Source organism: Poecilia formosa, unplaced genomic scaffold (genome assembly GCF_000485575.1).
Source record: "Poecilia formosa unplaced genomic scaffold, Poecilia_formosa-5.1.2 Scaffold255, whole genome shotgun sequence".
Taxonomy (NCBI): Eukaryota; Metazoa; Chordata; class Actinopteri; order Cyprinodontiformes; family Poeciliidae; genus Poecilia; species Poecilia formosa.
This window is the reverse complement of record NW_006800194.1, coordinates 778,081-800,324: the sequence shown is the minus strand read 5'-3', so window position 1 is coordinate 800,324 and position 22,244 is coordinate 778,081. Positions and strand designations below refer to the sequence as shown.

At 39.5% G+C, this 22,244-nt stretch overlaps 1 protein-coding gene across 7 annotated transcripts; it reads left to right on the top strand.

Annotated features, from left to right (window-relative positions):
• The first annotated feature begins 207 nt into the window (after nt 1-207).
• On the top strand, nt 208-20,971 carry atp13a2 (ATPase cation transporting 13A2). Of its 7 annotated transcripts, none has more exons than XM_016680712.1 (30): nt 208-416; nt 2,921-2,955; nt 6,522-6,598; nt 6,964-7,131; nt 7,655-7,713; nt 7,808-7,871; nt 7,959-8,038; nt 8,394-8,471; nt 8,553-8,622; nt 9,907-10,041; nt 10,130-10,196; nt 10,721-10,852; nt 11,055-11,216; nt 12,324-12,434; nt 12,511-12,557; nt 12,630-12,818; nt 12,903-13,109; nt 13,635-13,745; nt 15,616-15,772; nt 15,863-15,974; nt 16,052-16,176; nt 17,265-17,464; nt 17,645-17,737; nt 17,826-17,905; nt 18,160-18,312; nt 18,447-18,543; nt 19,307-19,530; nt 19,664-19,815; nt 19,917-20,089; nt 20,679-20,971. In XM_016680712.1, the coding sequence occupies exons 1-30, from the start codon at nt 379-381 to the stop codon at nt 20,844-20,846; spliced, it is 3,564 nt and encodes a 1,187-aa protein (XP_016536198.1). In that variant the 5' UTR covers nt 208-378; the 3' UTR covers nt 20,847-20,971. The 7 variants fall into 7 exon arrangements, with proteins under 7 accessions (XP_016536198.1, XP_016536202.1, XP_007570177.1 ...); XM_016680713.1 differs by lacking the exon at nt 208-416 and adding an exon at nt 468-625; XM_016680716.1 differs by lacking the exon at nt 2,921-2,955 and having other exon boundaries at nt 409-416.
• Nucleotides 20,972-22,244: the final 1,273 nt, after the last annotated feature.

Here is a 22,244-nt window from a genome sequence, read left to right as displayed (position 1 = left end):
GACTTCCTGGATGAAATTAGTTGCACTGCAATGTATTTAGGAGTATCAGAATTAGGGAGGAGTCTGAATACAAATACACACAATTTTCTAATTTTTTATTCATATGTTCTTGTTACTTTGTATTAAATATATTTCAAAGAAATTATAAAAAACATTTATTTTTCGTTCAAGAGAGACAAACTGTCTCCAAATTAGCTGTAATTGGATTAAAATGCTTACCTGTCAAGTATGAGGTGGTGAGTGGGAAAGGAGCTTGGAGTGCAGATGCACCGTAAGAGCGGGGCATGGTGGAGGAGAGGTGGAGAAAGACTACCGTAAGGGCAGGGGGTGTCTACCGTCAGAGGGGTGGGACGTGCTCCCCGGGACAGAGGGGGTAGAATGCGATGGTTTCCCGGCCAAAGCGGGAGATTTGACAGGTATGCTAAAAATGGCCACCGTCTTATTTGCTCTTTGATTGGTTACGCGTGTTTGTGTCTTTTGGATGATTCGGCTTGCCGTAGGAGAGTGCGACTGCGTCTTCAAATACACGTTTTGAAACAGAGCAGCCTTTCCCGTTAGAGGACTGTTTGTGGTTTTCAGGAAGCATGTAGAGGTTCTGACCGTGACCACAGGATGTACCAGCAGGGTAAATGTTTCTGTCTGATATTTAGCTGTTTCTTCCACAGAGGAACTGATGTAATGTGACTGCTAGCCGCTAGCCTCAGACAGAGTCAGCCACGGCTGCTACTCGAGTGTGTTTACAACGACTGTCAACTTATCTGCTGTTATCTTTCTCTGATTTAAGGAGGAAAACAAACAAACAAACAAAAAGCAAGTAAACAACAACACAAAAACAGTTTTCGTTCAGTAAAGTAAAAGTTATCTGCTTTGCCTGTTTACACTCTGCAATAATAAATCTAAAATGATCTACAAACTTTGCTGATACTTTAATCATAAATTGCTTATAAGAACATTGGTAAGGAAAATAACACGACCACTTAATTTTTAATATCCTTGAGTGTGTCTGGTTTTAACTACATTTTCTGACTACCACTACAAACAGAAAATATGGTTATATTGGGTAAATATTGTGACATATCATTCATATGGACCTCCATATTAAAATGTTATTAAAGTATACTTCATGCTAAACACCTTCAAGATCACTATTCCACCAACAACTACCTACTAATGTATCTCTGGCTTTCATTAGGGACTTCGTGTGCAACACAAGCTGTAAACTTATTCAAAACAAATCCATCTGTTGTAATTTCTTTGTAGAACTAACAGTATAAAGTAAACAGACCGTTTTGCTGGGGTCATCAATAGACAGATAGTGTGAAAAACAATTAAAGAGATGTAAGATATGTGTATATGCGACTGTAAACAATTACAGCATCACTGCTTACAGGAATTTTATTCACTAGGCCAAAGGTGCACACAGTGGCTTAAAGGTTCAGTGTGTAACAAATAGTGACATCTAGTGGTCAGATTAGAAACAGAAAATAACCTAAAATATGCTTAATTCACTTCTTAGTATTGCATCAAGCTAAACCGATTTTTTGCTCCATCTGCGGTTTTGGTGATTTTGAGATTGATCTTTTTGGGTACATAAAGTTTCTTTCTGCTTTGGGATGTTTCCAGTTTGTACCAACTGGGGAAGCATTTTGTATCTCTGTTGACAGTGTAGAGTCTGACCACACAGAGGACTTTTGGTGTGCTTTGAAATCATTCTAAGAAAAGGTCGACGACACCGAGTCTGGACAAACAATGAATGTATGAATTTAAGTGCATGAGGAGATGATATCAGGATCAGATGCGGAAAATAAGCATGCGATAATTTTGTAAGATGTACATGTTGAAGGATGCCTGCACATGTAGCCCTTTAAAAATGGACGCTGTGCAGAGATCAAAGGGGGACTTTTATTGGCTTAGTTTCTTCGACCGGTCTTGCTGAATCTGTACATATCTTTACTTATTTAAAGTTTCAGTATGTAACTTTTATTAAAAAAACATTTTTTTTTTGCATATTTGTTGAAACTGTCACTGTGTTTGACAATCTGTCTCCACTTCCTTCTTCCAGTGCTAACTAGAACCAATTAATCAGAGCCAGGGGGCGGTTAGAGCTGTCAGTCATCTCTGTGTGGCCCTGCTCCTTTCCGCCCCTTGATCAGAGTTACGCTGCACCTAGCACGGTAACGTGAGCATTGTTGTGAATGCTCAGGGTAGTTAGCATTACCACCAATGATGGTGGATAAACAGTTTTCCTTTAATGGTAAATTGCTTCTCTGTCATTAGCACATTTAGCGGTTAGTACATGAGGTTGATTAACATCTCTAAGACCCTCCTCCTGACTCTGATTGGTTGTTTTTGGTCAGTAGCTGTGCCTCAGTTGCTCAAAAAGGAGGTGGAGGAGATCAATCTTTTCACAGGTTATCTGTCATATAATCACAACATAGTGACAGTTTTAACAAATGTGTAAAACGTATATATTCTAAAAGTTACATGCTGCAGTTTCATGTCTGCCTTACAGTCTTTCTTATACATCTCAGAGAGGCATATTATAGGCAACCCCTAAATACTCTTCAACCACTTGATTTGAAGTATTTTTTTATATTCTATTTATTTTCCATCTTAACTTTTTTTTATCATTTAAAAAATAAAAGTAGGATGTATTAAAGACCAGACTATTACCAAATTGCACCAACTCATCTAGCAGTTTCTTTTACTTTTTTTTTTACTTGCTTAGTTTCAAGGTTTTAAAAATTAGAACCTGTTTTTTCCTAATATCACAAGTCTTTGTTTCTGTGCTCACCACCAAAGTGTAAATGGAGAAATCAGAATTTAAAATCAGCCTAGTTAAAAGTAACCCAAAGTGCTGTGGCTGTTGAGTTGAGCTGTTCTGGGACTGAGTTTTTTTTTTTTTTTTTTGCTTTCTCAGCTCAGATGACTGTCTTGTGTCTGTCTCATCATTTGGTAAGGTATATTTCCCTTTTTTTTGAAACTGCTGAAAGTTCAGTCTGTGGTAATGATGATCTTGTTTAAGAGGGAAACTGAAAGTCTGTGTTCGCCCTCACCTCACTGAACAGAATAAGCCATATAAAGTTATATTTAGAACGTCTCTCCCTTCAGATGTGGGTAGATCTCTGAATTGGGTTATTGATTTATCTCTGGGGGCAAGGGAGGGGGGTGTGTTGGGGTTAAATCGTTGTGCATTGTGATTCTCATGTCAATCTACAAATACTATGCATGACTGATAACTCTGGAAATCTGGATTGCAATTTTTTTTTTGTTGTTGAGGCTGAGAGAACTTGTGATAATTTTTCCTTTTCTTTTTTTTGCTCAAAAACTCAGCCTTGACAAACTCTGACATAATTTCAGGTATCTGCATAAAATGGATAACTCAGAACAATTTTTGGCCTTTTTTGACTGTGTCTGTGTGTTTTCCCGTGTCGAACATAAGAGGAGTTCAGGAACAAGATGCAGGCATTTTTGAGGTATAGTGTGTCATTGCGACCTTTACACCAACTCTTATTATAACTACAGTATTTCCTTAATCTCGGTATTCGATATATTAAATTTATAGGTGTTGACTTTTGGCTGCGATGACATTAGACTACGATGTTTTTGATAGAATAGAATTATAATTAAAGATAACGAGGACCTCGTCATCTATAACTGTATATTACTGTACTGCCTCAACACTTCTAGTGACGTGCAGTTTCTGTTGACATTATGACAAAAAGTGAAAAAATTACGTTGAATGCATTTTTTTTATCTCGTTACTTTGTACGGCATGCCGTCCACCGTGATTTCCTTTGGTTCTTTTATCGGGGAGAAGGCAGGCGTCAGATATTTGCTCCCAAGCCGGTTGAACAAGTGTGCTTCAGTGCCAAAGTCAGGAACTGCAGCACAGCTGAACTGTGGGATTTTCAGTTTCAGCCTCTTGAAAAATTTCGTAGCTTTCATTAGAGTAAGGGTCTGCTTTAGTCTCGTTTGGACGGTAAGTTGTTTCTTTGCTTTCCTAAAGGAGGTTGTTTGGGTATTTTTTTATCAGTACTTTGAGGCGGAAGTAAGCATCCGGTCAAACATATTTGTTAATTTCAATTTATGGCGTCTCGTGCTTATTTCTGCCTAATGAAGCATTGCGTCAGTAAGCGTTTTTAGGGGAGCTGTGTACTTTAAGCAGCGTCATCTCTCTTTTTTAGTTTTAGAGCTTGTTTGTATTCCGAAAGTAGGAATTTGTCTCTGCGATGCGTTTACTGACTCCGGAAAAGTTCACGGCGACCCCGCTCTCTGTTTAATGTCTGTTTAAATCTGCGTTTTTATATCGCCTCATTCAAATAAAAGATTAAACATCTTCAATAGCCAATTTAGCATTTCTGACTTAAATTAATAATAATAATGTAAAGGGGACTTATTTTTATTGTGTATCAATCACACACTCACTGCCCACTTTATTGGGTACCTACTTTTTAACGCAAGTAGTGAATCAGCCAATCGCATGGCAGCAACTCGGTGGTAAAATATGCTGAACTTTAAACGGAGCATCAAAAAGGCAAAGGATTTAGGTGAGTTTGACCGTAGCATTGGTGCCAGATGGGATAGTGTGCGGCTTTCAGAAACTGTTGATCTGTTAACCTAAAAGATACACAACTATCTTTCAGGTTTACAGATAAATTATCTGAATAGAGAAATTGTGGTGTTTGTTTATATAAGTTTTATTGGGTTGGAGACATTATTTGTAAAAAGGGTGGCACTTCTGTGTGCAGCTATGTCTCTATTGTACAATTTAACCAAATCTTTTCGTCAGAATTTGACACCAGTTAGAAAAGTTAAAACTTTTAGTCCTCAGGATGTTGCAGAAAAGAAGGAACTGATCCCATAAAAATGCCAGCTGGCGTAAACGGAGAACCATCAGATGCCTTTTAATAAGCAATATTACATTTCAGTATTAGTGCTTTGTGCTGCCTTTGTGCTTTTCCAGTAAGATTCCGGGTTCAGATCATTTATCCCAGCTTTCTCAGTTTCTCAGACAGTCAGTAAGCTCTGAGTCGTATGAACTCTGACACGAGTTTGACGTTGACAGTGAAAAAACTGGTTCACCATTTGCTGGGACATACTGAGGCTGCGTGGGGCCGCAACAATCATTTTAGCCGGGGATCCGTCCATGGCTGCTCCTCATATTTTTTGACAATTATTGCTTTGAACTGTTTCTTTTGAAAGCTGACTACACATTCAGATATGTTCTAATGGGACAACAAATTACAACACTGACTAAGTCAGTCAAACACAAATCATAAAAAGTAACCATGTCCTTGTGCTGGTTCACAAGCTGACAGATGTTCAGTGTTAGTTTTCTTATTCTTTGCGTAAAGGCTACAAAGTTCAGTTTTGGTCCTATATGGTCTGCTGTATGTTTACCAAAAAAAATGTAGACAAAATAATAACTGATAATTTCTTACAACTTAATTGTAAACATAAATGAACTTAACCCAATCTTACGAGTTCAAAACGGTCAAAAATTAGTTAAAAAAATGTTTTCCCGTCGTCACCGGATATTTGACAAAGAAATCTCTCAACCACACCCCTTGATCTGTACTTGATCTCTTAATGTAGTGAGAGGGTCCAAAAGTTACCAAAGTACTCACAGCATTTCCAAATACAGTAATTCATTACAGGTTGAGCTTCCAAAACTAGCATAAGTATTTTCTAAAGTTAGAATACACTAACTTTAAAGAGAAAAAACTAGATTGATAGAGTTTATGATTTACAAGAATTCATCATAAATAGCCACAACACCACTAGGTTTCTCAGTAAAAATACCTATCTACTTGCTACACACAGTTTATAACTAATAATAAAGGCTAGGACATTATTTTGTTACCTAAACCTGCTTCAAAGTGTATGTTCATTTCTGTTCTGTAACAAACCTCTTAGGCTTACACACCCATGTTGTGTATTAGCTAATTAGGGGATTTCTTCTTGACTTTGTGTGGATTATTGCCATTTGGTATAGGACACCTCATCTCTCATATTCACTTCTATAGGACAAAGAAAATGGGACGAAAATGGAAAAGAAATCAGATCTGTAGAAGCAACAAAAACAAAAGTTAGAGAAGTTATACAAAAGAAAATCCTATCAAATACCTTTTGCTATAAAATTATTGATAGGTTAATTAAGTCCAGCAGAAAAGGCTGAGCTTTTCACATGTTGATCTTCAAAGTATTTTTTGAGCTGCAGATGCATCGTTTGCTACAAATAATCAAGTGTACAGTAAAGCGATTCTATGACATTTTATGCAATAAAATGTTTGTTTTCTTATTTAAAAAAGCAATTTAATTATTTGTTTGCATCTTTTAAAGTATTTCAAATGTTGCATGTCAAATTTGCAGAATGTGCCATTTTTCTTTATCCAAATAATCAATTAATCATCTGGATAATTGATAGATTAATCAGTAATAAAATACTCAACCCTGTTTTGTTATACTGCTGACTTGTACATGCTATGATGGACGTTTTGTCCTCTCCTGTCCCACAGGTAGTGTTGTGGATCCGCAGAGCGGACTCCCTTCATCCTGTCCACCAGACTCCCTGCTCAGCCCTGACTCACACATGGTAACATCCACTTCTTCATTTCTGCTAAACTGACCTTGACAGATTAGATTTTTTTAAATATTTTCTGTTGCACTTAATTTCATTATAACCAGCTGAACCAGCCACTGCCAGGTTGTTCTGATTTTTACTTATTTTTTGATCTTGCAACTTAAAAAGAATAGGTAAAAGTGCATCATCATTGTTAGTTGACATTGTTGCAGGTCTGTATTTAATTCTGTGCTGCTCATTATGGCCTTTGTAAAATAAGTCTCTCTGTCTTGTCATGTGATGTTGTTCTGATCATTTTAACAGAAATTTTAGTCATTAACGGCTGAACAAACTTGATCATGTGCTTGTGAACAGACTCTCTGACTCTCCTCCCTCAGGACGTTCAGGGGTATAAGTGGGTGCGCTGGCGGGTGTGGCTGTGTCGTCTGCTGGCCCTGCTGACCTTGGGTCTCCTTCTGATTCTGTTTCACTGGCGGCCGCGGCTCGCTGTCCTCGCACGCTGCCGATCCTGCCCTCTGGCTTTGGCAGATGTTCTGCTGCTAAGAGTAAGGAAATTAATGCAATGTGCACAATTTAATATTATAGCTGTTGTTTAGAGTTTCAAATGCAATCATTCCCGTTGAATTTTTTCCATATTACAACCACAGACTTGCATTGTGGTTGGAAAGCATCCCCTTGTGTTTTCTTGTATTCTCTTTATCCTTCTCACTCTGCTCTATTCTTATCTCCTTTGTCCCTTTCAACCTTTTGCCCCACCTCTCTTTTGTTCTCTTTTTCTCATTTTGACATTTGCGCGCGCACAGACAAACAAACGTCACATAAAATATCAATAAGATTCACTGGAGGGTGTGGTTGTAAAAATTAGAAATAAACCCGAGAAATATCAAGAAGTATGAATACTTTTGGACAATTTGTACTCTGACGTTACACCTATTTGAGTTTTCCTGATGCTGTAGGTTAATCTGATGGTTTTCATACTAGATGAAGAAGTTTTGCCTGCCAGATTTGCTCAGCAAGGGTTCCAGTTTTAAAAAATCTCTGATTTATTTTTGCGATATTTTCCGTCAGGACAGTTTTGGCCAGCAGCATGTTGTGGAGGTGCTCACGGAGGAGATGGAGGCGGGCAGGTAAGCAGCTGTGAGCTTCTCCATCTTTCAACTTTCTGCTGACAGGACAGTGAGGAAACATGCAGAACTCTGCTGATTCAGTTGTTCCCTCCAGTTTGGATCAGCTGGGGCAGCTTGAGGAGGATTGGAGAGATACGGTTCAGCTTCACAGAGAGGAGGTAATCTTTGTTGTTGTTTATTCTGTTTTAGTTTTTATGAAATGAAAATCATGCCCAGGTCTTACAGTGGCTCTTGCTGCGTTTCAGAAAACGCTGCTGCGCTACTACTTGTATGAAGGTCTTCGTTACGTCTGGTTGGACAGGAAGGGAGCTTTCTGTCCTGTTAGGTATTGAAAATGAAAAACTGCTCAATCGTATAAAGAGTTTTCTGAACACTATTGAAAGTGTTATATACACATAAGTGTATATAACACTTATGTGTATATAACAATTTAACCGAATCTTTTCATCAGAATGTGATATATAACAAGTGTTATATACACACTTGTTATATACACAAGTGTGTATATAACTGTAAACTGTGAACTCCAAACTGCATCTCAACAGCATGTTTGATGGTTTTACTGTATTTAAGTAAACCAGACGAGAGATTAAACCTAAACAGGTGCATTTCTACTTTAGGAAGAATAATTTGAATAGGATGTTTCCTCCTCTGTAAAACAATTTGTCTCCTGTCTTCAGTGTCCTCAATGAGGACTGGACTTGCAAAGGCTTGTATGGCTTCCAAAATGGCTTGAGTCCTCAAGAGCAGAGCTGGAGGTAGAAAAGAGATGCTCAGTTGGAAATATTTTAAACTCAGAGGGGATTTGTGATTGATTTTAATTGCGTGTTTTCTTTCAGGAGAAGCGTGTTTGGGGCCAACCTTATTGATGTGCCTGTAAAGTCCTACATGAGGCTACTATTTGAGGAAGTGAGTTGGGAGAATGAAATCACAATCAATTTTACACACACGAGCAAATACAACAAACTTTAGTAACGTATTTAGAGCCAGCAACTTTAGTAATTTAAGTCTTAAATCCATGAATCTAAAAGTAAGGCCTTAAAATGTCTTAAATCCTTTTTAACAAAATTAAGTTTGCTTCAAGTAATTAATCAAAGGTCTCAGCCATTTTGTTGTGGCTATCCAGGTTTTTTCTTGTGGAACTGACTGATCGCAGATTACTAATCCTTAAAAAGCTTGATCTGCCGATTTTGATTCACCAATTTTTTTTTTTTTGTCTGAAATATTGCTAAATATACCAAGAAAGTCGCTGACAGCAACTTTCTTGCTGTTTGTACATTTAAGTGCAAACGTGCAGACATGAACTGGTGGGCCTGTCTGTCAGTCAAACCTCTCACTGCAGAGCAGAAGAGGACAGAGGCTGATATTTAAACCTTTGCTGAGGTAAATAAGATTGGAGGACAAGATCGGCTTCAGATGCAAGTATCGGCCGATCATCAGTTCCCTAAATTTAAGGAAATTGGCCGGCCAATAAATGTATCCTATATAATATATGCATATAATATATAATGTAAACAGCACTGTCAGAGATGCAATAAGTTTGTTGCAGGTGTGCAAATGATCTAATCATCTGTTGATTGTAACAATCCACATTATTAGCAGAAAGAGAAGGGCCCAAAACCACATTCCGCTCAGGGCCCCATGGAGGCTTGAGCCGGCCCTGACGATGCTACTTTCAGTAAATACAGTCTGGTATTTAACAAAAATAGACACCAATGCCTGAAAGTAAGTCTGCAGCAGGTGGTGTTCTCACTTCCTCTTGTTGGGATTAAATGTTGTATTGCTTTATAGTTAGTTGGTCCATCAGTAAAAATTAATCATTGGCCAGTATTAACTTCTTATAGTATAATATTAAGTATGAATACAATGGTCTGGCAACATTTGCACAATAGTATTGAATAAAATTGTATATTATGACCAGCAGTGTGGTTATGACCATATTTTAAAATGACTTTAAACTATAAGGATGACAGAACAGAGAAATAAACTGTGTTGAATCTGCAGCTGGAAATCCAGACCATGTGAAGCTAAAACACCAAAAGTGGTTTTCTCTGCACTTAAGAAAATTGTTTTTCAGATAAACTTAATTTTGGAAAAAAATAAAATGAGTAACAATTTAAAATATAAATCCAGTGTTGTTTTTAGTCAATATTTCAAAATCTAATTTCTTTTCTCTTGTTTTTGCTCCTGCAGGTCCTCAACCCTTTTTACATATTTCAGGTGTTCAGCATCACCCTGTGGAGCATCGATGAGTATTATTACTATGCTTTATGCATATTTATTATCTCAGTCATCTCCATCAGCATCTCACTGTATGAAATTCGAAAGGTGAGCCTTCAGTGGGAAACATCATTTCAATTTGATGTTTTAATCTGATTTCTAAATACAACTTTCTTATTTTTTTCTTGCTCCGCAGCAAAGTATTACTCTTCGCAACATGGCTCGGTTCATTACAAATGTCACAATACGCAGAGACTCGGGAGGTGAGTCCTGTGTTTTCCCATATGATTTACTTCCTTTACTAAGAAAATGGATGCATGATTTTTTTTTTGTGGAATACAGCAATGCTGTGCCTGCTTATAATGCGACTTGTAAACTAAAATATATCTTTTTATGTATCAACGGCTTTGTAAAAAGTTTTATGGATTTATGTTTGTGTCTCAAATAAAAAATTCTCACAAAGAACAAGAGACAATAAAAGAAGCCTATGGAGGCCAATGAAAGGGAGCGTTTATCCCTAGGATTTATGCATAGTTAGCATTTTAGTGGCTAATTGCAGGTCTGCAAATTTAAGCAAAACTGGCTTCACAAATTTCACTCGAGGGTCAAGATCAACTTTTTTTTATTACTGTCACTGCATTTCTAGGTTTTCTGATGAGCAACGTTGTTTCCACACAATAAAACCTTATAATAATAGCATAAAAGGGCCACAGTTGTCTTTTACTGGCTTGTTTCCCCACATTGGTTTAATTAATAACATCAACATTGTGGTTTTCTGTTCTCTCAGAGGAAGATTGTGTGAGCTCTGAGGAGCTGGTCCCTGGTGACTGTTTGATCATCCCTCAGGAAGGCCTGGTGCTGCCCTGCGACGCCGCGCTGCTGGCCGGGGAGTGTCTGGTCAATGAGAGCATGCTCACAGGTAACCAGAGTCACGAAAACCTACTAGATTTGTTGTTTTTACTTTAAGAAATGTGTCTCATAGTCAATGACTGCAGCATATAAGGGAAACTTATTGAGTTACTTTCTCCAAGTCTACTTGGTATACGAGTTTCTACGGGTTGCTAGGTTACCTCTTTCTTCTTAGTTTTTTCCTGTGTTTAAATCAACATGGTTGTTTTCAGGGGAAAGTGTTCCAGTGCTGAAAACCCCCCTCCCAGCTGCAGACAGGACCTACAGCTCAGAGACTGAGCGCAGACACACTATTTTCTGCGGCACCCACGTCATTCAGGCTAAAGGGGGACGGCCAGGAGGACGGGGCGCAGTTGCTGTGGTCACAAGCACCGGTTGGTAGGGGGCCTGTAGATACAAAATTAAAGGGATAGTTCAGAAATGTTGAAGTGCGGTTCTATTAAGAACCTCACAAGGTTCCAGCATGATTTCTTGACAACTTTTGTTTCTCATGGATCCAGAGCAGTTGGCTCTTGAGCCTGAAGCTAATAGCTAGCATAAAAAAGACCAAGAACAAACCAGACTTCCACTGGCTTAAAACAACTCTTATCTCAGAAACATCATAATGGTTTATTCAAAGGCCATAAGGTTTTTAAACCATTGTTGCGTTATTTATAAGGAAGTTATTGCATGTTTATAGCAGAAATGGAGGCAAGTGGAAGTGTGCTATCAATGATTGCCTTTTGGAAACCTTCCCCTCCATGACTAATTTATCTGGATTTAAACTAGGGGTGCATTCACACTGTTAAGTCTTCTTTAATCAAACTCTAGTTTGTTTGCCTAAAACGTTTAGTTTGTTTGGGGAGGTGTGAATGCACAATCAAACTCTGATGTGAGCCAAAGAAGCAAACTCTGATCCACCTAAAATAACTAGGTTTCACTTTGGTTGAAGTGAACTCTGGTGCGGTTCAAATGCATATGTGGATGCAGGTGGACCAGAGACTGCTCCAGAAACAGGACCAAAATAGGCCATTCTGGGTAAATGCAACCAACACAAACGTTCGAGTCTACCGCTAGCAGGAGAAATGGCTTGTGGTCTTTGGCCAAAGACAAAAGAGAAATCCTATAATCCTAAAATTGGGTGCCACTCCATTTGTGTTTACATTTTGCAGAGAACGAAGTTGTGCTCAATGTCTTCTTCAGAGGTTTTCTGTAATTTCCTTCAGTGGAAACAACAGACTATGGGTTGGCTAATCTTTTCCTTTGCCTGTTCCCACAGGCAAAAAACAACTGGTTGTTCAAAGGGTTTGGTTCTTTTGACAGTGCAGTGTGAAAGCAAACCACAGCAGCTGAAAATATAACAAATATATTGGAACCTAGCCTACTAAGCTATCTGATTGGTGACTGCTCCAAGCATTGCTGCTCTGACATTATATGATTAAAATCTTTTAACTGAACTTTTCCAAACCAGACCAGTTCTGATCTTTGTGTTTCTGCTGCAGGGTTTTTCACAGCCAAGGGTAACCTGGTCAGCTCTATTTTATACCCTCAGCCTATCAACTTCCGCTTCTACCAAGATGCCATGAAGTTCCTGCTCATTCTCGCTGTGATTGGTAAGCCATAGCCGGGACTTCACTAACTCACCAACTCTGTTTCCATTTTTCTAATTTTTTCCTACATTTTCTTCAGCTTTCATTGGTACCATTTACATATTTGTGATCCTCTTCAGAACCAATGTAAGTTCTCCATGTGTTTTCTGGCCTGGCAGCAAATGTGTGGAGGGCTAACACTGCTGGGTGTGTGTCCAGGTCACCTGGCTGCAGTTAATTATCAGAAGCCTGGATGTTGTGACCATCGCGGTGCCGCCCGCCCTGCCTGCCGCCATCACCACGGGAACCATTTACGCCCAGAGCAGGCTCAAGAAGCGGGGCATCTTCTGCATCAGCCCGCCACGAATCAACATCTGCGGAAAGGTGTCTGTGTTCTGCTTCGATAAGGTGAGGCTGGAAGCCAATACCTGGTCGTTTATGAGGAGTAAACTGATGTCCATGGCTTACCCGCAGTAAATCTGTTTTCCACAGACTGGAACGCTGACAGAGGAGGGTCTGGATGTGTGGGGGGTGTTGGAAAGTGGACCTGCTGGCTTCTCAGAACTGGTCCCTGACCCCACACTACTGCCACCAGGGGACATGAGGGCTGCACTGGCCTGCTGTCACACGGTCACTCTTCTGCAGGGTGAGCCCCTTGGAGACCCCTTGGAGCTCAAAATGATGGAGTCTACTGGCTGGGTATGATCCTGTACACCTTATGATCTTTATTCAGGGTTGAAATCACTGGAAATGCTTGAATTTCAATGAGGCGTTTTCAAGGTTTAGAATGCTTTACATCCTAAAACCATAGTACAGTAACTAATTATGAAACAAGCAATACGCATTATATTTTGTGAAATGCCATCATCAAGAAAATACATATCAGATATGTTGATCAATGCTTCATTTACCTAAAATCAAAGTTATCTCTAAACAGGTGGGGCTTTTGGCCTTGATTTTAAGAAACTCTGTGTTTCAGCAGTATTGCAGTTTTCTGCAAGTTTGTTCCAGTTTTGTGGTGCATAGAAGCTGAAGTGCTTGATTTCTGTATCAAGTCATTGAAAGTCCTTGATATACAAACTGCACAGTTTTGCAATAAAGTGCAATCTAATGCTTGATTAAAATCCTAAATTTGAAAAAAAAACAAAACAAAAAAAAAAAAAACAATAAATAAATAAGTGCATCAGTGTGAAAGCCAGTATTTTTGTTTTCCTTGCTCCTCAGACTCTCCTGGAGCCAGAGGGAGACGGAGATGCTGCTCACTCTGCATTTGGACGTCACAAAGTTTTGGCTGTTATGAGACCTTCGACTCAAAGGCCTCAAGCTCAGGGAACAGTAAGTGTCTCTGTAAGGTTGTCAAAATGACCTAGTTTATTCTTAAAACATGCAACCAGTTTTCACTCTTATTTATACCTCATTGGTGCAAGACAGACTTTCTCATTCAACTGCAGCTACATGTTAATGATTTATACAAACCACACAGATGTGGCTCAGAGTCACATCACTGTGTGCTCTCAGAACAAGCCACGTGTGAAATTTATTGAACCAGCTTCTGGTGCAACTCTAAAATAAACTAGATGATGTTTGTTTCTGACAACACACCCACTCTGGTAAACAGCAGGATCTCTGTAGCGTTCAGGAGCTATGGTAATTATCATCTGGCTTCATCGCCTCAAGGATCGGCATCAATAAAAGCTAAAAGCAGGAAGCATAATGTCAACATGGATCACATAATTATAGAAACCTCTAATAAAAAAAATGAGTGGAGAGGAATGACAATATTTATTTCCCATTTTATTTTTTTCTCTTTTTTTAAGCTGTTCTGTTGAAAAGTCTTAGTCAGTTTCAGTTATTTTGTCTTTCCCTTCTTGAAGAGTGCCAAATTTAATGTTTTAGATGTCATTATTTTTTTTAAAACTTAAAATAGTTACAGTAATAATTGATTAAATATAGAATTAATTACATGTGTCTTAGTTAAATGATTTCATTTTGAAAACTAGATCTAATTATTTCATGCCTTAAGAAGTTATTTCATGTGCCTGTACTGAAGCACATCATGAATTATTCTCAGCTATCAGTTTTACCTTTCAAGAGGGGTTAGAGGACTCCCTGACGTCTCCATCAGGACGCCATGATGACTTCTTCCAAGCTAGCAAGGGCTCTCAGGTTAATGTCTTTGCTGGAAATGTGGAAGTAACGTCAATAAATTGTTGTCATTTGTTTACTACAAGCTGCTAGAAACCAACAAGCTTTATAGTTTGGTCTGAAACATCTCTTAACAAGTTCAGAAGAGAGCTCAGGGTGGTTCTATGTGGAGGAAGCCACACTATATTGCCAAAAGTATTCGCCCACCTGCTTTGACTCACATATGAGTTTAAGTGACATCCCATTCCTGCTCCATAGGGTTCAGTATGACATTGATCCAACATTTGCAGCTAGAACCTTATGGAAGGCAGTCCACAAGGTCTAGGAGTGTTTATGGGGATTTTTGACCATTCTTCCAGAGGCGCATTTGTGAGGTCACATACTGATGTTGGACGAGAAGCCTGCCTCTCGGTCTCCGCTCTAATTCATCCCAAAGGTGTTCTATCAGGTTGAGGTCAGGACTCTGTCCACACCAGGCTCTACCATCCGTGTCTTTATGGACCTTGCTTTCTGCATTGGTGCTCAGTCATGTTGGAAGAGGAAGGGCCCAGCTCCAAACTGTTCCCACAAAGTTGGGAACATGGAATTGTCTAAAATGTCTTGGTGTGCTGAAGCATCCAGAGTTTTTTTTCCACTGGAAGAGGCTCCAGTGAAAGCTCCTTTCCCACACCATAATCCTCCCTCCACCAAACTTTACACTTGGCACAATGCAGTTTGACAAGAACCGTTCTTGTCTTCTCCTATTTCCACTGACATCTAGGCATCCATTATGAATCATCATGTTCTAGTTTTCTTTATTGCCTTTGGCTTTGTACACTACAATGGAGATTTTTTTAAGGTTTCATTGTAGGTTGGAAAAATATTTATATGGTGTAATTAATTTGATTAATGTAAACTGTTTTAAGCCTCCTCTTCACTGTAGGCGTATACTAAGTCAACACCAACTGCAAATAAAAGCAAGAAGGTTCATCATAAAATCTAATCACACATTGTAATCATTTTTTAAAGGGGATTTTTAAGTAGCCATGCGTTATTTTCTCGTTTCCTGTTCTGCCATCAGTACTCCAGTGAGGCGGTTGCCATCGTCAAGAGGTTTCCCTTCTCCTCGGCCTTGCAGAGGATGAGTGTGGTGACGGTGGCCCATGGGGGACGCTCTGCTCTTGCTTTCCTCAAAGGCTCCCCAGAGATGGTGGCTAGCCTCTGTCGCCCTGACACAGGTTCGGCCTTCCCATCGACACGCATCGATCAGCTTCTACCGCTTTTCTGATGAACTAAAGATGAAAACGAGATGATTTCGTCTTTTCCAGTTCCAGCTCAGTTTTCTGCCACGCTGCGCAGCGTCTCCAGTGAAGGCCTCAGGGTTCTGGCTCTCGCCTGTAAACCAGTAGATGTCAACTCTGACTTATTGAACATTGAACGGTGAGAAGAACAAAATCTGTTTTTCAAATTCAGTTAAGTTGCTCTATATATGAAGGCAGCTTTGTGTGGGTCTGCAGGGAGGAAGTGGAGACAGAAATGCAGTTCCTGGGCTTGTTGATGATGAAGAACCTGGTGAAGCCAGAGAGTCCAGAGGTCATCAACACCCTGACGCTCGCTCACATTCGCAGTGTTATGATCACTGGTGAGATTGTGTTCACAGCCTTCCTGCTCCTTAAGAGTTCCTTGTTTTTAACTGAGAATGTGTTTCATTGCTCTTAAGTACTGCCATACAAAAATATTCATACCCCTTTAAATTTTCCAGATTTTGGGCTGGTACAACCAAAAATGTCAATGTATTTGAGATTTTATGTGAGAGACGAATACAAAGCAACGATAGCACTGTAAAAACACAAAGTCATACCGAGTATTTTTGGTCAGTCTAGTGCAAATATCTTAGTGCTCTTGAAATAAGCCAAAAACTAACCTATAAATAACTTTTCAGCAAGATATAGGAGCTTGTTTTAAGTCAGCAGTTCTTGCAGCCACAACCAGTCAACAGTTGGGTACATAAAGACGTGCTGCCGGCGTTCTGATGATTTGTGTTACCTTGCCGGGTTTTGCTAACATAGCGCGTCTAGATTCGAGGATTTTTTTAATTGTCGGCTTGAGTTCATGAGTCTGTCGGCTGAAGGGAAGGAATTGTTCCTCAGCCTGGTGGTTTTGCTCTGGATGCTCCAGCCTGAGGGGACCAGCTAGAACAGTCTGTGTGCAGGATGGGTGGAGTCCTTCATGATGAGCAGCGTCCTCCTCCTGCTTTGTAATGTGTAGAGGTCCGAGGTGGAGGAAATGCTGCTCCCCACAGTCCTTTGTGCAGCCGTTGATACCGGTTGAGGCTTGTGGACGTTGCAGTCATGTCTTCATGCCCTGGTAGTTGCCAAGGAGATTAATATAAATGACTTTGCAGGCTGACCGCTTCAATGTTACTGCTTCATGCAACACAACCGCCTCTCTATCACCTCTCTCTGCTCTGCTCCACCCATCTGTGCACTTCACTGACAGAGCAGACTGAAATGGATCAAAACAGATTCACGTTTGGTTCTCCTTCTCTTCCACCAATTCTGCAATACCTTGTGTCGGTCTCACATTAAATCCTTGTATAATATGTCACAGTTTATGGTTGTTTCACCACAAAAAAGAAAAAAAAAACAATCTGAAAAAGTGGTATGAATGGCACAATGCTACATTTTACAATTGGATTGGATCCTGGTGTTTCTGTTCTTTATCACACAGGGGACAATATTCTAACAGCAGTGAATGTGGCAAAGAGCTGCAGGATGGTGGGATCTGATGAGAAGGTGATTTTTGTCATTGCAACCCCCCACTCTGCTGAATCGGTGCCCAGTTTGAGGTTCAGTGTGGAGGATGGTGGGACTGCTGCTGCTGCTGCTGCTGCTGCTACCACCCAAAGCCCCACGTACAACATTAACCAGGTAAGTCTTTAACATTCAGCAATTCGGTGATATCATATTTCATGTGGAGTGCTCTGATTTTTAACCAATCCTCGAGACAGAACCTTATGCATGAATGTTAGTACACACAATAACACGAAATTATGCAAACTGCATTTCTTGTATCTGTGAGTGTTTTATTGTTCACCATTAATCCTCCAGGGTCTGTACCAGGCTGGTGTTGACTATCATTTTGCTATAAACGGGAAGTCCTTCGCCGCCCTCTGCGACCACTTCCCTGAATATCTTCCGAAGGTAATATAAACTTTACAATGCATGCAGAAAGCTTTCCCGATAATAGAACTCATTAATCCAGGGATGACATTACCGCACGCTTCTGCAGGTGTTGATGAAAGCGACCGTATTTGCGCGCATGGCTCCCGACCAGAAAACCCAGCTGGTGAAGGAGCTGCAGAAACTGAAGTAAGTCCAGCTTTTCGTTTGAACACGTACAATAAAATATGAGTAATAAAAGAGGGAAAATACGATTAAAATGGAAACATTTTTTGTGTGTAATTGTTGCACTGCTGCAATATATCGATTGGTATAGATTTATGTTGAGACTGACAATATTTTTTTTTGTGTCGCTCAGATGAAGCTCAGCTTAAACTGGTTTAAACTTGGAGACGTACTGACGGTGCGTCATAATGTATGCTTCATAATGAATTTTCTGGCAGCTATCGAGTAGGCATGTGCGGGGACGGGGCCAACGACTGCGGGGCCCTGAGAGCTGCCGACGTCGGGGTTTCCCTGTCCGAGGCCGAGGCGTCGGTCGCGTCGCCTTTCACCTCGAAGACGGAAAACATCAGCTGCGTCCCGCTGCTGATCAGGTGAGGATCGAGGCGGAGCTAAAGGAAGGAGTCAGACGAGAAACAGAGGATGAGCTTTTTAAAACTGAACTAACCCTTCGTTTGTGGCGGCAGTAGAAGATTAATCATTTTTATGTTATTTGTTTATTTTGCAGAGAGGGGAGATGTTCTCTTGTTACGTCCTTCAGTCTCTTCAGGTACATGGCGCTTTACAGCCTCATCCAGTTCTGCTCCGTCCTCATCCTGAACACAGTGAGTTGCAACGAAGAAACTCCCACTTTTTCAACATAAAATCCATTACTTCTTGTAATTTCAGTGAAAACTTTGATCCAGGTCTCATGTTTTTCTTGGTGTAACAGAATTTTCTTTACTATTTTCTTTCACAGTGTAATGAATAAAGTTCATATGTTCTCTAATGTTGTTCCTGTTGGTTGTTCTGTGTGTATTTGTGTAACTTTCATTTCCTGAAATCATAAGATTTCAGAAAATGTGTCATTTTCATATTTCTACCAATTTCAAAAGCATCGTTTACTTTAAAATGTTTATTCTACTCAATACAGTTTATTTGTTTAGCATGATTCATATACTAGTAAAACATTCAATTAAACAAAACCAAAAAAATATTTGATGAATGACGGAAAAATACGGTATTTTTCCAACCGTATTTTTCCGTCATTCATCAAATATTTTTAACATTTGACTCGGTAGGTAGAATTCGCGCAGCATGTGCAGAGGTTGTAGTCCTCATCATAGTTGTTCTGGGTTCAATTCCTGGCCTCGGGGCTTTTCTTTCCTTTTTTTCTGTCAATTTACTGGTGAATGAAGGTCACTAGAGCTAAAAAACAACAACAACAAAAAAAAACAGGGTAAACATAAGATTAAATATAGCCCAAGAATTAAGCCCTGGGCAATCCTAGATGTGATCAGTCTCAGACTTTTAAATGACATTATGTTACAATTCAGTGATTTTTTTATTTTTTATTTTTTTAACAAATGTGTTACCTTTTGCCTGCAGGTGAAGACAACCATGGCTGACCTGCAGTTCCTGTTCTGTGATTTGTTCCTGGTGACCATGCTGGCCATCGTGATGGGGAGGGGAGGCCCCAGTGAGGAGCTGCATCCCTGCAGACCCCCGGCCAGCCTGCTGGCCCTTCCCGTGTTCGGCAGCCTCTTCATTCACACCTGCACCATCGTTCTGGGCCAGCTGGCTGCGTTCTTCATCACCACCACACAAGAATGGTTAGCCACTGTTACCAATTAAAATGTGTTTTTTTTCTTTTTTCATTGAGGACAATATTTACACATTTCCAAGGAGTCAACATTTGATTCACACTTAAAGTTTGTTTTATAAATATTGTGTTGTTTTTTTTAGGTATATTCCTCTAAATTCAACAGTATTTGGAGCAGAAAACCTGCCCAACATGGAGAACACGTCCGTGTTTGCCTTATCCGCTTACCAGTACATCATCATGGCAGTGATAGTCACCAAGAGCTTTCCTCACAAGAAACCTCTGTATCATAATGGTGAGTCAGGAATGATAAGACGGAGGAGGTTAATAGTTTAGACTTCTTTAACTTTGCTGTCCTTTCTCACCGTGCTCTTGTGTGATCGCTCGTCCTTCCAGTGATCTTCCTCTGTGTGCTGCTGATCCATTTTGCCGTGGTGACCTCTCTGGTGTTGTATCCGGGTCCAGTCTTCAGGAGATTATTCAAACTGTACGACTTCAACGACATGAACTTTAAGATGCTGCTCGTTGCCATGGCAGCTCTCAACCTCTTGGTGTGTTTTGTGGTAGAGGTAAGTCGATACTCTACACTGTAAAAACACACAGTCTTGCCAAGTACTTTTTGGTCTAGTAAGACAAAACTAACATTGTGATGTCCCAGTTAGATTTTCTTGATGGCATATTTGCATCTTTTGGCAAAAGTTATTATAAAAAGATTTTAATGCGCAAAGTTTTCAGTCTAGAGAAATATTTTTTTAAAAACTCTCAGCATTACATAAACACCATATTACAGGGAAGTCCGTCAGTAACTTTGGAAATACAGGTGACTTGGTAAAACAATCGATGTTCATCCAAAATTAATGAAAAAGCAAAACAGAAACTAACCAGAAAGGCTTTTAAGAAGCTGAATGGGAAAACTGAAGAAAGTTCTGGTCATGTTTTACATATAAGCTTCTAAGTTTTCTTGAGGACTTTGAAAGTTTTATTTTTTATTCTGGACATTTTACCAGCCTTGGCACAAGATTATAACATGTCGTCCATTGTTCATGCTTGGCAAAACCTATGAGGGGAAAAGAAAACTTGGCTGTCTCAGGACCATAAGAAATTCCTAAAAACCTCAACGCTTTAATCCGTATGAATGTTTTTTTTCTTCTTCTCCAGCTGCTGATAGATGTGGGTGTTTTGAACTGCTTGCGGTTGCTGCGAGGGAGGCGTCCATCCAAGAAGCAGTACAAACGTCTGAAGGCTCTGCTGTCTGACTCGGCATCATGGCCGCCACTTGACCAGACCCTGTCCCCCACAAACGGCACAGTCATCTCCTTCAGCTAACGCTCACCTGGCCTAACTCTGGACTCACCTGAGCTTTAACCACATTGGATGCTGTAAACAGCGTCCCCTCATTGACCAACAATGCAATGTTTACCTGGAGAAAATAAAAGCTATTTTTATGTATAGCTTTGTCTGGGTGTTCTAAGTGATGATGATGTTTATCAAGTTTAAGAAGGGTAATGATTTAGCATCTTTAGTAAAGGTTTTTGAAAATTCAGTACATTTTCAGTTTCAGCCCTTTGCTTGACTTTGTCTAACTTTTCATGCTCTACCAGTAGATTTTGTCAACTAAAATTTCTTGAACAATTGTACGAGTTTTTCTTAAACCAAACCAGGAAGTCAAGAGACAGCAACCAATATCTATAAGGACTTGTAGACATCCTGCTGATCAGAGACAACTATTGCATAATTGCATGGAGTGGTCCAAGAAATGCAACCCTCTAGAAAAAAATCCCATCAACTACACTTGCACTATTACTCTGATAAATCAGTCTTGTCATATTTAGGAGGAATATAAACTAAGCAATCATTCTGTAAAACTGATTTGGAGACATTAATAAATCTGACCTATTATTGTAGCATTTAGCAAATAGGAGTAGTGCACCGACTGCTGTTTTCTGGCTGATTACTGATCTTTAATTACAGATTAAAGATCAGTGTTACGGAGTAAAGCTTCTTCAAACAAGACGGGAAGCTCGTATGTCTTTTACTGAACCTTTCTGTTCAGTTTTTATTGAAGAGAAAAACGGCGACAGCTGTTTGTAACCTAGCAACCAAAAGTCAACAAAGCAAGATAGTGACAGAACAGAACCAGATCCTTAAGCATTCTTCAAAATAAGAGACTTCCTCTATTCAAATAAATCATGTCTTGCACTTAAATATATTTCACTTCACCTTTGTAGTTGCATATAATCATGTTCAATTCAATTATTAATAATAATCATCATGTAAATTATGCTTGACATATAATTGTAAATCAGACACTTATGCAAAATATACTGAACAACATATAAGTGTAAAAAAGTCACAACAATCAGATTACCAATTACAGATCAGAATCAGCAGGTCAGGCCGATTCCGATTTTGGCTGATACTCTTTTCATCTGAAACGTTGCTAAATATAGATAGAAAGTTGCTGAGTGGGCAACAGTGGGGTAACTGAACTGCAAACATGACCTGGTGGGCTTCACATGCGAGTATCAGCCAATCCCCCAAAATTAAGGAAATCTGCGCCAATTAATTGACTAGCTGATAAATTGGTGCACCACTAGCAAATAGAAATAATTTTAGTAATTCTGACCCAAAATAAGTAGTTTGGTTTGATTTAACTACCTACTTCTAGACCGTGAGGGATAAAAAATGTCTAATTTCTAAAGGTAAACCTGCTCAACTGTACAT

Bases quoted from the DNA above. Each gene is read 5' to 3' on its own strand.
- atp13a2 (XM_016680712.1), top strand. From the start codon at position 379: ATGCGATGGTTTCCCGGCCAAAGCGGGAGATTTGACAG. The intron at 8,039-8,393 runs GTATTGAAAATG...TCCTGTCTTCAG, and splicing joins GGAGCTTTCTGTCCTGTTAG to TGTCCTCAATGAGGACTGGA. The intron at 10,853-11,054 runs GTAACCAGAGTC...GGTTGTTTTCAG, and splicing joins CAATGAGAGCATGCTCACAG to GGGAAAGTGTTCCAGTGCTG.